This window comes from Mirounga angustirostris, unplaced genomic scaffold (assembly GCF_029215605.1).
Source record: "Mirounga angustirostris isolate CCGP_5_RB_7025 unplaced genomic scaffold, mMirAng1.0.hap1 SCAF_15, whole genome shotgun sequence".
NCBI lineage: Eukaryota > Metazoa > Chordata > Mammalia > Carnivora > Phocidae > Mirounga > Mirounga angustirostris.
Window position 1 is genome coordinate 1,968,986 of NW_026991723.1, and position 14,050 is coordinate 1,983,035.

Genomic DNA, 14,050 nt, shown 5'->3' on the forward strand with positions numbered 1-14,050 from the left:
GCTTAAAAAAAAAAAAAAAATCAAAAGACGATTTCACAACACATGAAAATATGTGCACCTCACATGTCAGCATGCGTTGCTAGCTCTGTCAGAACAGGCCACTCTCCCGTTTGCTTTCTGCTCCTGCATCGAGCCCACAGAGCTGGGGGGTTACATAGGGACCACAGGGCCCTTGACGGGAAACGTCCACCGAGCCTGTACCCAAGTGCTCTCCCTGTTCAAGTCGAGACCTGATCATCTGGGCAAGTCTAGGGTCTCCCAGGCGCCATGTCTTCTTCTGCTGACCCCCCCACCCTGAGCCCATGTGGCCAGGTGTCCACAGCCGACGCAGGTCCTACAGAGAGGCCACAGGAAGGCGGGCAGCCTCCCACCCCAGGAACCACAGGACCTTCCTGTGAAATGACCCTCAAATACTGCCTTGTAGGAGGAAAACCAAGCATGAGAAGAGGAAACTATCATCAACAACCGAAAACTTGGCCACAGAGTAGAGAGAAATGATGCAAACAACTTTGTACCCTTTAAACAAAAAAGAGCATGGGGGGCACCTGGGTGGCTCAGTTGGTTAAGTGACTGCCTTCGGCTCAGGTCATGATCCTGGAGTCCCGGGATCGAGTCCCACATTGGGCTCCCTGCTCAGCGGGGAGTCTGCTTCTCCCTGTGACCCTCCCCCTCTCATGTGCGCTCTCTCTCTCTCTCTCTCTCATTCTCTCTCTCAAATAAATAAATAAAATCTTTAAAAAAAAAAAAGAGCATGGGGATAAAGAACGGGCTCCTGGTAACGAAGAAGTTTCTGCAAAGCAGGCAGACAACACAGACTCTCTGAAGCATGCGGATGGAGGAACAGACTCTACTAATGTAAAAACAGATGAATCGATAGCCACCAGGAAGACGAAGATTGGACAGGACTTGAACAGTGGTCGCCTCTGGGAAGAACTGCTAAAGAGAGCAGGCAGGCGGAGAATTTTTTCGCTCAAGAAATATCTCCTAGTCCTACTTTTCCAAAACCCTCAACAGTGTTTTACTTTCATGATTCAAAAGCAAAATAAATTGTAACTAACCACAGCGCATCCCTCATGTGCCCACACCCGGTGCCCCTTCCTCCCATTCCGAGCCCCTGCCCCGGCTCCTGGGCCCCTCACAACCTAGGCTGCAGCCCAGCTGGGACTTTTAAGACTCCATCACCACCTCTGTGCCCAGCATGGCCTCAGGTGGCCTCTCAAGTGTCCCCGCGTGACCAAACGCAGCACACACCCGCTCTCTCCCAGACTCTAACGTGACGTCTGGGCAGAGCAGTGACCCCACGGCTGGCATGGGGGTGGCAGGACGCAGCTCCCAGCAGCCTGCTACCCTCGCACACTAGCAAGGCAGGCCCAGGTCTCGGTCAGTGTGCTGAGAGCCAGGGTGCCCTGTTCAAAGCGGCCAGGGAAATCCGGGGAGCCCCCTCTGCTCTCTGCGCGAACTGGGCACTTCCAGCAGAGCTGGCCAACGGCGACACGAGGAGGCTCCCCACTTAACGTAGCAAGGACCCACAGGTGCCTTTGTTTGTCCAGGGCTTTCAAAAACATGAGGTAATCTGTAGTTTCCAGGAAAAAGTCCTATCAAGGAGGTTGGTTTCTATGTGTGCAGAACCCTTGGATTTACAGGGAACCACACGGTTCAGGACTCAGAGACACTTCCCTCTCTGTCTCAGACTGATCGTCCATAAAATCAGGGTGATAATAATGCATGCTTTGCTCAGCTGCGGTGAGAATCAGTGAGGAAATGGACCGCAAAGCTTTTTAACAATAGTGACAACCAAGTGTGAAATACCAGTTATCAAAGTCTCAACACTTAGCTGGTACATGGGGGTAACCAGAAGGGGCAACTGTTTGGGCAAAACAGCCCGGACTAGGCACTAGCTCCAACGTGGACACCGCGGGACCGGGGGCAGGTGCTGCCGTGTGGCCGCTGTGCAGGCACCCACCTCCCCAAGGCAGGCCGCTCAGAGTCAAGGGCAGGTCTGGCTCCAGCTGCGATCAGACCTGAGCTCTAAGTGCGACCTGGCCTCTTGCAGCTCAGAGTTCTTGTCTATACCATGGGGATCCCACCACCTGGAAGCTGCCCCCGGGGGCTGAACGAGCTAGTGAAGGGGAAGAACCTCAGTAGGATCCTGTGAGTCGCACCCTGGCCCCTCCACCCGGCTCACCTCCTGCACATCCCAGGCACGCACTGTGCTGTCCGAGGACACGGTGCACACCACCGACTTCTCCCGCCCATCAAACCGGCACTCGTTGGTTGAGATGTAGGCCAGCTCATCTATGCCTCCTGGAAGAGAACAGAGACTGGCCTTGAATGCACACTGAACGTCTGGGATGTGGACATGCAGACTGGGGAAGGGCCGGCGGGACACTCCTTCCTCTCTCTCTCGGGAGCACCCAGGCGCTCCTTAGGGGACAGCTGTGGCCATAGGGCTTCACACCCAGGACTGCCCCCTCCCACCAGCCACGTGGCCACAACACTCCCTACTCTCTTGCTTTCCGTTTCTCTCTACTCTGAAATAAATATAACAATTCCTTCTTCACAGGGCTACTCTGAGTGCCAAGTGACATAGCCAAATACAGAACCCAGCAGGGCGAGTCCTCGTCAAGCAGCCCCTTCCCACTCACTGGCTAAACACCAAATCCCAGGGCACTCGACCAGGACAAGTGAGCAGCAGGAAAGCTTGCAGCCATACCTTTGTGCCCAGCAATGGCTTTGCAGATGAAGTCCTTCTCTGGCCGCCCAGATTCCATTCGGAACTCCAGCTCAGATCGGCAGAGATAGTACTGTTTCCATGTTTGTGTGCCCAAGGTCATCTGGGAGGCTTTACATGATGACCAGCGTCTCAGACACAGCTGCCTGGAACACAGACCCATGATCCCAGGCAGGACAGGGCAGGTGTTAGAAGAAGGTACTATGATGTCCACAGGTCTAGTTTTGATTCCTGGCTTTACCATCTAGTAGCTTGGACAATGCACTCTGCCTACTGAGGCCTCAACCGCCTCCACTGTTAAAGTGGGGATGATGATGAGATGACACTGAACAAGTGCTCACCACCACCAGGTGTCAGTGCTTCTTGCGTATTCCGCCACTTTTCCTGACACCCCCGTGAAGTAGGTCCTGACCCCTTGTACATGACCGGGGCTTTAACTGACCCAAGGCCAAGGGCATGCAGCTTCGGTCATGCAACCGAATTACTTCGGTAATTCAAGAGTATTTCTTGGGATGCCTGGGTGGCTCAGTCAGTTAAGCATCTGCCTTTAGCTCAGGTCATGATCCCAGGGTCCTGGGATCGAGTCTCACATCGGGCTCCTTGCTCAGCGGGGAGCCTGCTTCTCCCTCTGCCTGCCGCCCCCCTGCTTGTGCTCACTCTCTCTGACAAATAAATAAAATCTTAAAAAAAAAAGAAAAGAGTATTTCTTGAAGTCTCCAACTCTTACTGCTAAATTGTCTATTTCTCCTTTTAGTTCTGTCAGCCCTTCGTGTGTTTTGCTGCTGTCGTTAGGTGCGTATGCATTTATAATTTTTAGATCTTCATGGATTGACTTATCATAAAATAGCCTTCTTTGTCTCTAGTAATGCTTTTTGTCTTACAGTCTACTTTGTCTGATATTAGCACGGCCATTCCAACTTTCCTTTGGTTACTGTTTGCATGGTATATCTGTTTCCATTCTTCAAATTTCAACTTATCTAAGTCTTTGAATCTAAAGTATGTCTCTTGTAGACGGCAGAAAGTTGGATATTGTTTATCCCTTCTGACAACCTCTGCCTTTTTATTGGAGTGTACACTTCACACATTCCACATAATTAATGACAAGGCATGGTTTACATGTCATCTTGCTACTTATTTCTAGGTTTTAAGCATTTTCCCCTCTAGTCTTCTGTTACTGCCTTCTTTTGTGTTGAATAATTTCTAATGTACTAATTCCCTTGTCATTTCTTCTACCATATTTTTTGAGTTCTTAATGGTTGCCTTGGGGATTAATCTAGTTTTGATTAACATCAACTTAATTTCAACAGTATTCAAAAACTTTGCTCCTATGTAGCACCGTTTCCTGCCCCTCTCCAATTGTGCTGCTACACCTACAAATCACGTTTTATACATTATATATGCATCAACAGACAGCTATATTGTTTTATGCAGCTGTCATTTAAATCATTAAAGAGAAAAACAGACTTACAAATAAATACATTTATACTGCCTTTTATATATGCCTATAAAGTAACATCACTAGTGTTCTTTATTTTCATGTAGATTCAACTTACTACCTAACATTCTTTCATTTCAAACTGAAAGACTCCCTTAGGGTTTCTTGTAGCGCAAGTGTATAGCAACAAACCCTCTCAGCTTTTGCTAATCTTAAAAGGTCTTCATTTTCTCCTTTATTTTTCTAGACATTCAACTCTAATAATCTTTTCTTTCAACACTTCCAATGTCATCCCACTACCTTCTGTGTTCCATGTTTTTTATTTATTTATTTATTTATTTTAAAGATTTTATTTATTTATTTGTGTGAGAGAGAATGAGAGAGAGCACCTGAGAGGGGGGAGGGTCAGAGGGAGAAGCAGACTCCCTGCCGAGCAGGGAGCCCGATGTGGGACTCGATCCAGGGACTCCAGGATCATGACCTGAGCCGAAGGCAGTCGCTTAACCAACTGAGCCACCCAGGCGCCCTGTGTTCCATGTTTTTTAATGAGAAATCAACTGTTAAATATCATCAGGGTTTCCTTGTACATGATGAGTTGCTTCTCTCTTGCTGCTTTCATTCTCTATCTTCAGCTTTCAAGTTTGATTACAATGTGTCTTTTTAAATATTTTATTTAAGTAATCTCTACACCCAATGTGGGGCTTGAACTCATGACCCCAAGATCAAGAGTTGCATGCTCTACCGACTGAGCCAGCCAGGTGTCCCTACAATGTGTTCTGATGTGGAACTCTTTGTGAGACTGACGTGCTGCCTACTGCACTAAGACGACACTGGTGGTGTGGAACTCTGAGTTTATCCTACTTGGAGTTCATTGAGCTTTTGCATGTGTAAATTAACATCCTTCATCAAATCTGGGAAGTTCCCAGCCCTTATTTCTTTAAATATTTTATTCCTTCTCCCTTTCCCCTCTCATTCTGGGACTTCTGTTATGCAATGTTGGCATGCTTGATGGTGTCCCACAGGTCTCTTAGGCACTGTTGATTTTTCTTCCTTCTTCATATTCATTCTATTCTTCAGACTGGATAATCTCCCTTGGCTTATCTTCAAATTCACCGATTCTATCTTCTGTGCTCAAATCCTGAGTTTTTAATTTGATAGTATAATTTTCTACTCTATAATTTCTATTTATTTTTATAAATATTCTTTACTGATATCATCTATTGGATGAGACACTGTCCTCCTTCCCTTTAGTTCTTTGCACATGGTTTCCTGTAGTTGTTTGAACATAATGAAAATAGCTAATTTAAATTCTTTACCTAGTAAGTCCAATGCCTGGGCTTTCTCAAAGTTTCTGTTGTTTGCTTTATTTCCTGTGTATAAGCTATACTTTTCTTATTTCTTTGCATGACTCATAACTTCTGTTGAAAACTGAACATTTTAAATAATGTGGAGTTCTGGAAATCTGAACCCCCCCCCCTCCAGGTTTGTTGTATCAGCTGTTGACTGTTATTGTTTGTTTAGTAACATTTATGAACAAATTCTGAAAAGCCTGCATTCTTTGTTACATATGGCCACTGAAGTCTCTGCTTAAATTAGAGCTTACTAATTAATGACTGGCCATGGATATTGCAAATGCCTGGAACTACTAAGTCTTCTGGTCATCACCAAAAGGCTCCTGTGCATGTTGGGGAATGCATTCAACACTCAGTAAGGCAGCTGACAACTATACCCAAGCCTTCACTTCCTACTTGCATAGAACCTCAGGGTTAGCCAAACAAGTGAGTTTAGAGCCTTCTTAGGTCTTCCCTGAATTTGCACACCCTGTTACATGTGCCTGGGCTTTTACATTCCTAGGAAAGTGTCAGGGCTTTTCAAAGCTCAAGCCCCTAAAGACATCACATTCTCAGCTTTTCAAGCTTTTGGTTAGCCTACTATTTGCTCAATTGCTGTCCATCAGCTCTGACAGGCCACAAAGTTAATCAACTGTCAGTTACTATTCTGACAAAGGTCCCAAAGTAAAGGCTTTCACACTGAGTGAACTCCAAGTCAGACCAAACAAAAACAGTCTGCCCATGGGGTCTTCAAAGAAATACCAGCAGGTCAAATAATGACAATTCTCTGGTAATGAGAATCCAATCCCATTCTTCCCCCTCCAGTGACTGCCAGGCTCCTGGTTTCACTGTGATCGTGAGCTGTTGATATTCAAGGCTAACAGAGAACTGGAGAGGTTTATAGGAACAGGGCAAGAAAACTTGCTGTTCTAAGATTTAAATATTTTTTCTTGAACAAACACTTCCTAGACTACAAGTCTCTTATTAATTTCCAGAGTTCTGAAAAAGTTGATTTTGAAAATTTGTGTCAGTTTTCTCATTGCTTTTATAGAGGAGAAAATTTCCAAATCCACCATTTTCCAAGATCCTGCATTCCGAGCTTCCATGTGACTGCTCTCAATTCTATGATAGCACCTCTTTCATCAAGTTTTTGAGAATAAAAATGTTAGCTCATCCACACTGTAGAGAACTATGGACTCTCCATCTAGTCTTTGGGCACCAAAGTGAGTGAGACATGGCTCTTACCACAGGGCGCTCTTAGCCAGTGGTTAGGAGAATAAGCAAAATAAAAGTTCATGGGAGAAACGTGACATTTCAGAAGATGCAACATGTGATATGGGACCTGAGCACAAAGAGAGTGGACTTCTGGCTGGGAGAGGACTAGGGAGGCTTCATGGACAGAGGCTTCCAGCATTTTACAGTCCACAGAGCTGATGTGGCATTGTGTGGCTCCAGCCTAGCACTCCTATCTCACAGAGAACAGATGAGGTTAGGTGGGAAATACATGGCTCATAGCCCATGACCTCAATAAGTACAATACAGTCATCATAGCTTCTCCATTCACTGAGCACCTCCATGTCAGGCCCTGTGCTAGGCTCTAGGAACCTCCTAACACACTGAGAAAGATCCAGCGCCCATGTTGGATGAAGGTTTTACTGTGCTTACTGGAACTCTGGTCCTTCTATGTTGTATACTGGGGTGCCTGGGTGGCTCAGGTCATGATCCCAGAGTCCTGGGATCAAGTCCCGCATGGGGCTCCCTGCTCCACAGGAGTCTGCTTCTCCTTCTGCCCCTCCTCCCACTCGTTCTCTCAACCTCTCTCTCTCAAATAATAAATGAAATCTTAAAAAAAAAGATTCAAAAAAAAAAAAGTAGTATACTGGCAGCCTATGTGCCAAATGGACCCCCAGATTATTTTGCTTGGCTTGCATAGGATTAGCCTGCATAGACTAGCTGCCACACTTAAAAATCGTAAGTTTTCACATAAAAGTCAGGAAAAGGCAAGAGGTCTGACTATACTGAACCCAAATTCCCACCTGACAAAATCTGTCTGGAGCTGCATAAGCCTGTACCCTTTAGATAAGAACGAGCTCTCAGCTTCACCACCTCTTCTATCTTCTGGATGGTGAGACCAAGTGTCAATTACCTCATATCACCAGTCCTTATGTTGTTGGTTTTGAGTTGAAATAAGAAGGGAAATTTCTTGTACCCATATCTCAATCTAAAGAGTGTGAAAATGAAAGCTAGACCAAGAAGATAATGTGGCTTAAGAAAAAGAAGGCACATTTCTTAGTGGAAGTAAAGTCTAGTATTTAAGGCCATTACACACCACTATACGAACCTTAAGTAGGACCCATGACCAATATTTAGAAGAAATGAAAAAACAAATGATTTGACAAAAACAAAGGCAGACTGGGGTTCCTGGGTGGCTTAGCTGGTCAAGCAGCCAACCTCTTGATCTCAGCTCAGGTCTTGATCTCAGGGTCATGAGTTCAAGCCCCGCGCTGGGCTCCATGCTGGATGTGGAGCCTACTTTAAAAACAAAGGCAGACCATCAAAAAGGTTTAAGTATGAATATGAATAAAGTATGTGATATGCCTCTGAATTTCAATGTATCAAGTGCAAAAATACTGTGATACCAAAACTTTTCACAGATAGCAATTATAACAAATGATCGGTGGTACACAACAGAAATTATGTACCTTAAACAAAAGCAAACATTTGCAGGCACCTGGGTGGCTCAGTTGGTTAAGCGACCGCCTTCGGCTCAGGTCATGATGCTGGAGTCCCTGGATCAAGTCCCGCATCGGGCTCCCTGCTCGGCAGGGAGTCTGCTTCTCCCTCTGACCCTCCCCCCTCTCATGTGCTCGCTCTCTCTCATTCTCTCTCTCTCAAATAAATAAATAAAATCTTAAAAAAAAAAAAAAAAGCAAATATTTGCAACTTTACTTCTAACCAAAAGTTAATGTTTAGTGTGTTGAAGGCAGCAGAATTTAAAAGGTCATGGGGCATTAAAAAAAGGAACTTGCAGCATTCTCAATTAAAATTATACAGTACACATTAAAAATACACGATCAGTTAACTACATTCATTTGCTGTGTCCATAAGAATTTCTAATGGGCCTGGAGAACTTTGGGGCCTGGTACCCATGACAGACACTGCATCAGAAATGATACATGCGGGCGCCTGGGTGGCTCAGTTGGTTGGGCAACTGCCTTCAGCTCAGGTCATGATCCTGGAGTCCCGGGATCAAGTCCCGCATCGGGCTCCCTGCTCGGCAGGGGATCTGCTTCTCCCTCTGACCCTCCCCCCTCTCATGTACTCTCTCTCATTCTCTCTGTCTCAAATAAATAAATAAAATCTTAAAAAAAAAAAAAAAGAAATGATACATGCATGTGACCACAGAAGACGATGCTCCTGAAATGCTGTTGTCCCAGCTCCAGAAAAACCCACTGTTTTTGTAAGAACACAGTTCAAGGATACAATGCTGAGGAATGACTTTATGCTAAAAATGTTTAGCACCAAACAGTATGAAATAGTAATGAACTGAAACCCGTTCGTGACCTGCCTGTAGAAGCCAAACCATCTACCTGAGGAATCAGAGGCACCACGTGGTAACATATGACATCCATGTGGAAGTTAGGTGATAAGCCACTGAAGGTATCCTTTGAACGGCTGAAAGAAACTTACTCCTGTCACTCAAACAGAAATTCCTCTCCTAGCCTATCAGCAAAGATGAGAATGAAGACCAGGGTTGGGGCTGGCATCCTACCTATTTCAACATATGAATACTGCTCTACTAGGTCTTCCACAAATACTCGCGCCAACCCATGAGTCAGTTCACTTATTTCCTATGACACAAAGTCATTGAGCATCATATTTGGCAAGACATAACCTTGTCCACTCCCTACAGAGGAATCAATTTCCAGAACTGAATGTGTTCTATCTAGAGTACATTCCCCCAAACTGTAGATAAAGACGGAAAGCCAACAAAAGTTCTCTTCAAAACTAACTAAAGGGATTAATGTAATTTTTCTAACTAGTATCATTATCAATAACAAGTGAATGAAAAGCAATAGATACTATAGACACTGAACACTAAATACAGCAAAACTGGCATTCTAGAATTCTCAAATATCTCAATGCACAGTTATCCTGAAAACAAAACCCATCAATCAAGCAAAGACTCCCTCCACGTTTGGCAGCCCCTTCATGTGTGAACAGCTGTAGCGGCTAAAACTAAATACAGCTCCTAGCTGACAGTCAAGGCTATAATCTGTCTCACATTCAGCAAGAGACAGATGATCTGACACTCCTTTCTTGGGACAAAAGAAGTCAGGTTCCAAAGGAAAAATGAATAAGAAAGAAAAACGTAATAAATTAATGATTAAAATATTTTTTATTTTCAAATTTAATTTTTTTGATTTTTTTTTTTTTTTTTTTAAAGATTTTATTCATTTGAGAGAGAGTGAGCACACACACACAAGAGACAGCACGAGCAGGGGAGAGGGACAGAGGGAGAGGGAGAAGCAGACTTCCCACTGAGCAGGGAGCCCCAGCCCCTTCCGGGACTCTGAGATCACAATGTGAACCAAAGGTAGACATTTAACTGACTGAGTCACACAGGCGCCCCTGATGTTATTTTTTTTTTAATATCGTATGTGCTTATACAGCTATGTTGTTACACCAAAGATGAGTTCAAATAAAATAGTTTGTTGATGTATCTTCTGTCAGCCAGCTGTATGCATTTGCTGTACATTTCTGCCCCTGACTTTGGTACTCCTGACATATATCAATCTCCCATTCAACTAATAAAACTCTTATATTTCAATACACTATTAAAAAAAGAGAGTGTTACACACCTAACGGGGCGGGGGGTAGTTTCCTGCTAAGTTCTGTGGATTGTCCTTTCTTGTGTATGCATCAAAGCCAGAGACACAGTGCTCAGACCACTTATCCAGTGCACCCCTCACCTTCATGGGACACTCCTCTGACCATGTTTGGCTTTTCCTTCACTCACCTCCACAGTTCCTTGGTCCTTGAAACTTCATTCCAGACCTAGAACAAGAGGGCAGAGAAAACAATGTCTGGTCAGTCAATGTGCAGTTGGCGCCTAGCTTGCCGGGCACTATAGAAGGGGCAGAGAGCTAAATCAGACTTGGTGCCAGCAGGAAAGAAGATTCACCCTGGGGAATGAGGCTTATTTGGACAGTGCAATAAAAACAACCAAATGAGTGAGAAAGGAGAGAATGCCCAACTCAGTGGAGCCAAGGGGCTCAGAGGTGACTACTGATCAAGTCCCCAGTGGCTTAAGCACTCTAGGGAGAGATAAAACTACTTGAGCAAAGATTCTGAAGTGTAAAAACATGAGTATTCTGCCATAATTGGAGTGTGTTCTGGGGAAAGGAGCTGGAGATCTGCTTAGACGCAAACCCCAAAGTCCTATTGGCAAAAAACTGTGTGAAGCCATTTGGGAACTGTGGCTGAAGGAATGGCAGGGTTACACTTGTTTTAGGAGGAGGATCATTAGCTGCCGTCAGAATTGGAAACAAGGGCAAAGCAACAGGCCCCAGAATGGCTGCTGCACTGGCCTAGAGGATGTCCCAGAGATGCCAAGATGGTGGAACCGACAGCCACCTGGGGGGGGGGGGGGGGGGACACACTGTCAAGCCCTGCTTCATAAACTGCCCCCTGCAGAAGCATTTGGGAGAGGCTCAGCGTCAGTCCCGGGAGGGGACCAGAGTGCCATGCCTGACCTCCAACAGGCCCACAGCTGCATCCTGGGACTCCCTGGCCTCTCCAGCCTAGGCCAGCCTGGATTCTGAAGCCCACACAGCTTTGGTGGGAACCACCCTGGAGTTGTCTGTGGTCCAGCTCCACTGAAGGCCCCATCCCAGAAACTGGCTTTCGGATCCATGACAGAAGGAACCACCTTCCTCTGAGCCCAGGCCTCTTGGTCATCTGCTAGATCAAAGTTTCAGTATTTTTGGAAGGAAAGTAAAATTTGTATTTTGCAAAAATCAAGCCAAGTCAGGCAAGAAGATTTACACATTTTCCTTTTCTATATCTCCTAGTTCAAAACCCAACTGAGACCTTATTTCCCAAATACAGATGTATAACGTGTAATATAACCTGATAAATACTCCCCTCCCACACCTTTGAGGATCTCTCTGTTAGATCCTGGCCTTCATGATGACACGGTGAGGCAAAAATTATTGACCTCATCTCACCTAAGGGGGAAACTATGTCCCAGAGAAGTTGGTGCTTTCCAACGATTTAAGTCACCCTCCTTTCAAACTCTGCCCCTACACTATCCCTAGCCTGCTGCTGGGAAAACAGGGATCCAATTCCAGCCCTGTATGGGACTACCTGGGTGATACTCAGTTTCCTTATCGGTAAAAAAGGGATGAAAACCCAGTATTTTACGTGACACATTTTAAATGAGTTATAGAATTCAAATAAGAATCTGCTAAAAAAAAAAAATCTGTTTATTGATCTTTCTGTAAAATGGTATGATTATGTGTTAAAATTAATAAGGAAAACCTTAGGAGACCAGCAGGGGGGGTACTCTTCAAGCCACAGCACTTGACAACGGCAGACCCCACAAGAAGAGATGCACACTGCAAACCGACACGAGTTTAGCTACGACATTTCTATCCCAGAGGGAGATTTCCTGCCCCAGCAACAGCCCAGCGAACGAGAGGCCGCTACACTTCCAGCTCGCAGCTTAGTCCAATGGACGTTTAGTTTACAACGGCCTCCCCCCCCCCCACCTTCCTCTATAAAAAAGCCTCCTGGCCTTTGTTTCCTGGACTGCCTATGATTTTACTCTAAGTCGCTCGTCCCAAATTGCAATTCTCTGCTATTCCCAAATAAACACGTTTCTGCTGGTAAAATAACTGGCAGTTTCATTTCTAAGGTTATAAAATAAAATGTATTTTAGGTTCCTTAACGAAACTCATTTACTCGGCAAGCATTTACATAGCCTAAGTGCCAAGAAATTCACCGGGTGCTAGAGACAACATGACGCAAAACAGAATCCTTGCTCTCGGTAATGAATCTCGGTAATGAGAAAAACATGTTGAATAAATACGCTCTACACTCAGCGAGGCTGTGTGCCGATCTAGGAAGAGCTCGCGCAGGTGCACGCGGGGGCGGACGCGCAGGTGCAGGCGGATGCACTCAACAGGCCCAGGGCAAGCACAGCCCAGCGCCAGGTGTGGAGAGGCCTGAGCGCAGGGGACGTGCCGCTCACAGGAGAATCCTGGCTTCCCAGGCAGGCCCCAGGACGGAAGTTCCAGAATATCCCAGGAGAGGCGGGAGGGGCAAGGAAACCGGTGCCCAAGCCCCTGCTAGCACGGAAGCGCGACGGCAGGGCGCCGCTGCAGGCGAACCGAGCAGGGTTCTGGGCGCTGCCTGGGGCCGGCGGCTTGCAGCGCTGCCCCCACAAAAGCCGCCCAGCTCACCACCCCGGGGGCCGCGAGCGTTCCCTGCCGGCCACGGCACCAGGGCCGCCTGACGCCGCCTCCCAAATGGGAACCAAACCCAGAGCAGAGCTAGCTGTGAACGCTCAGGGACCAAAAGCCAGCCCTGCCTCCGCCCCGGACAGAGCGCGCTACCTTGTCCACCTGGGCGGCGCAGAGCAGGTCCCGGGCCTCCAGGAAGGAGAAAACGTGCAGCAACTCGTGGAGCCCAAGCTGCGGCTCCATCTCGCGCCGCCGCCCCGGCCCGTCCCTCCACACGCTTCCGCGCCTCTCGGCCAAACCCCGCCCATCCCACCGCGCTTCCGCCCCGCAGGCCAAGCCCCGCCCATCCCACCGCGCTTCCGCCCGGCAGGCCAAGCCCCGCCCATCCCACCGCGCTTCCGCCCGGCAGGCCAAGCCCCGCCCATCCCACCGCGCTTCCGCCCGGCAGGCCAAACCCCGCCCATCCCACCGCGCTTCCGCCCGGCAGGCCAAGCCCCGCCCATCCCACCGCGCTTCCGCCCGGCAGGCCAAACCCCGCCCATCCCACCGCGCTTCCGCGCCTCTCGGCCAAACCCCGCCCATCCCACCGCGCTTCCGCCCCGCAGGCCAAGCCCCGCCCATCCCACCGCGCTTCCGCCCGGCAGGCCAAGCCCCGCCCATCCCACCGCGCTTCCGCCCGGCAGGCCAAACCCCGCCCATCCCACCGCGCTTCCGCGCCTCTCGGCCAAACCCCGCCCATCCCACCGCGCTTCCGCCCCGCAGGCCAAGCCCCGCCCATCCCACCGCGCTTCCGCCCGGCAGGCCAAGCCCCGCCCATCCCACCGCGCTTCCGCCCGGCAGGCCAAACCCCGCCCATCCCACCGCGCTTCCGCGCCTCTCGGCCAAGCCCCGCCCATCCCACCGCGCTTCCGCCCCGCAGGCCAAGCCCCGCCCATCCCACCGCGCTTCCGCCCCGCAGGCCAAGCCCCGCCCATCCCACCGCGCTTCCGCCCGGCAGGCCAAGCCCCGCCCATCCCACCGCGCTTCCGCCCCGCAGGCCAAGCCCCGCCCATCCCACCGCGCTTCCGCCCGGCAGGCCAAACCCCGC

The 14,050-nt window shown here is 48.2% G+C and overlaps 1 protein-coding gene across 2 annotated transcripts in view; it reads right to left on the bottom strand.

Moving 5' to 3' along the window:
• Positions 1-13,260, bottom strand: part of LOC123849484 (F-box/WD repeat-containing protein 12-like) — a 47,706-nt gene extending 34,446 nt beyond the window's left edge. Inside the window, exons 1-4 of one of the 2 annotated variants that reach the window (XM_045882114.3) lie at positions 13,117-13,260; positions 10,518-10,555; positions 2,714-2,877; positions 2,186-2,304 (exon numbers count right to left, since the gene is read on the bottom strand). In XM_045882114.3, the coding sequence (XP_045738070.2) occupies positions 2,186-2,304; positions 2,714-2,877; positions 10,518-10,555; positions 13,117-13,206 (411 nt within the window). In that variant the 5' untranslated portion in view covers positions 13,207-13,260. Of the gene's footprint in view, positions 1-2,185; positions 2,305-2,713; positions 2,878-10,470; positions 10,556-13,116 lie in introns of those variants that run through there. The other variant, XM_064579609.1, reaches the window with a different exon arrangement.
• Between the last annotated feature and the right edge of the window lie 790 nt (positions 13,261-14,050).